The sequence below is a fragment of the Gordionus sp. m RMFG-2023 genome, chromosome 5 (genome assembly GCF_954871325.1).
Source record: "Gordionus sp. m RMFG-2023 chromosome 5, tfGorSpeb1-WG-v2, whole genome shotgun sequence".
Classification (NCBI taxonomy): Eukaryota; Metazoa; Nematomorpha; class Gordioida; order Chordodea; family Parachordodidae; genus Gordionus; species Gordionus sp. m RMFG-2023.
In genome coordinates this window covers 21372487-21374194 of record NC_088779.1, presented here as the reverse complement: position 1 = coordinate 21374194, position 1708 = coordinate 21372487, and the positions used below count along the sequence as shown (strand labels likewise).

The window sequence follows — 1708 nt, the reverse complement described above, 5'->3', positions numbered from 1 at the left end:
ACCAATACACAAGTAATATATATGGCCTCAACATTGATATTTGAATTTAAACTTAGATAAGAAAACTAGTTTTTATCTATTTCCAGTTCTTACATGAACGAACTATCTCAAATAATGAAAATACTTTTTCTAATGTTCTTGCATTAAATATTATAGAATTAAATTAATTTTACATTAATTATTTATTTATCTAAAAACATAAGTTTTTTGAATGGATCAAACTTAACTTGGAATTTTATCAAGATCAATAAGAAACTCATTAGGTATAGAAAATTGCCATGTTCATTTGCCATTTGAGTCTTATTGGTTGTGTAATAACTTCAAGTATGGAGAAATATGACCCTTTTATATTAAATTAGCCCATGGTTTAAGCTATTTTCAATAATTTCCTAAATAGATCTCCTGAAGCATCAACCCTTTATATGTAATGCACTATTATATGTTAAAGAAATTATAATAATATTCACTTAAAACTTTTATTATAAATCTGTAATTGTTATTTGATTTTTAAAAAAAATTGTATTAAATTATACTGTGCTTAATTTTATTTGCCTATATTTTAATGGTAACACATTAAAAGTTAGTTTTTTTTTCTATAATAAATAATTTTTATAATATAAATCAATGGTCAGATATTTGATGTACAAGCATGTTGTCAAATAAATATATTTACACAGAAAATAAATGCAATGCTTTTTAACTTATATTTTTCATGAGGTATTGAACCAATTTTTTAAGGTTATAGCCCCCAATGCGCCTAAATATAATTTAGGTAATGTTATATATTATTGGTGATTTAAACCTGCTGCAATACCGCATATAAAATTTGTAATAGTTGGCCAAGTATTCTCACTTTTTATGTTTGGACATTTTTGATAGAACTCTACATAACCTTGCTGAATATACAATTTTAGTATAATTAATTGGTATAATATTACCCATCCCCCTTGTTCATCGATCCATTCTGAAAGATTATTTTCAACAAATTGACTTAACCAAATAGCAATTTGTCCCACTAGTTGTGGTAAGTCTTTATTAATGCATTCTAAACAAAGTTGACCAGAAAACACAAAGAGAGCTGTAATTCTCCCCCATTTTATTCCTCCATCCTTAAAGAGTTCTTTAGCAACAGCGACAAATGATGGATAAGCTGTTTGCACACTTATAATATTTAATTGCACACAAAGACCTTCAAATACATCCTTATATCGGGTTTCAAATTCATCAGATAATTCTTTTAGTGTGTATAAAACTTCTTTAGAATCGGATTCTTTATCTGATACATATAAGTATGAATATCCATGTTTTTTTAACACATATGCTATATAATCATAGACAAGAATACTGGTTTCATTATAGCATACAGGCAGGGTCATTAATTTTTGCCTCTTTCAGATGTCCATAGGAGCGAACAAAAAATAAATGATACCGAGACTTCTGAAAAGATAACGAGAAGCTGTCATGTTATCTGACAGAATGTAGGTTTGTAAATCTCATGATCAATTTTGATAGATGAATATATATATCAGGTAAAATAAAACACATAGCTATTGTCGTGATGACGTTGAAGAAGTGAAGGGCTGTCAATTATTATTATTATTATATAAAATAGGCTATTGTTACTATGCAACTATTGTTGCATTTAAAAAATTATAAAAAAAGATTTTTTAAAGAACGCATGTTGTTTTTTTTTACCATTAACAATATT

General features: G+C 26.6%; 1 protein-coding gene across 1 annotated transcript; it reads right to left on the bottom strand.

Annotated features, from left to right (window-relative positions):
* Positions 1 to 540: 540 nt before the first annotated feature.
* On the bottom strand, positions 541 to 1427 carry LOC135929667 (bcl-2-like protein 2). The gene is made up of 3 exons (XM_065466354.1): positions 939 to 1427; positions 803 to 896; positions 541 to 757 (listed from the first exon to the last, which is right to left on the bottom strand). Exons 1-3 carry the CDS (start codon positions 1374 to 1376, stop codon positions 711 to 713), a joined length of 579 nt encoding a protein of 192 aa, XP_065322426.1. The 5' UTR covers positions 1377 to 1427; the 3' UTR covers positions 541 to 710.
* Between the last annotated feature and the right edge of the window lie 281 nt (positions 1428 to 1708).

Coding starts and splice junctions, on each gene's coding strand:
- LOC135929667 (XM_065466354.1), bottom strand. CDS start 1,376: ATGACCCTGCCTGTATGCTATAATGAAACCAGTATTCTTGTCTATGAT. Junction 897..938: donor TCGATGAACAAGGGGGATGG/GTAATATTATAC, acceptor TTGTATATTCAG/CAAGGTTATGTAGAGTTCTA. Junction 758..802: donor TATATGCGGTATTGCAGCAG/GTTTAAATCACC, acceptor AATTATATTTAG/GCGCATTGGGGGCTATAACC.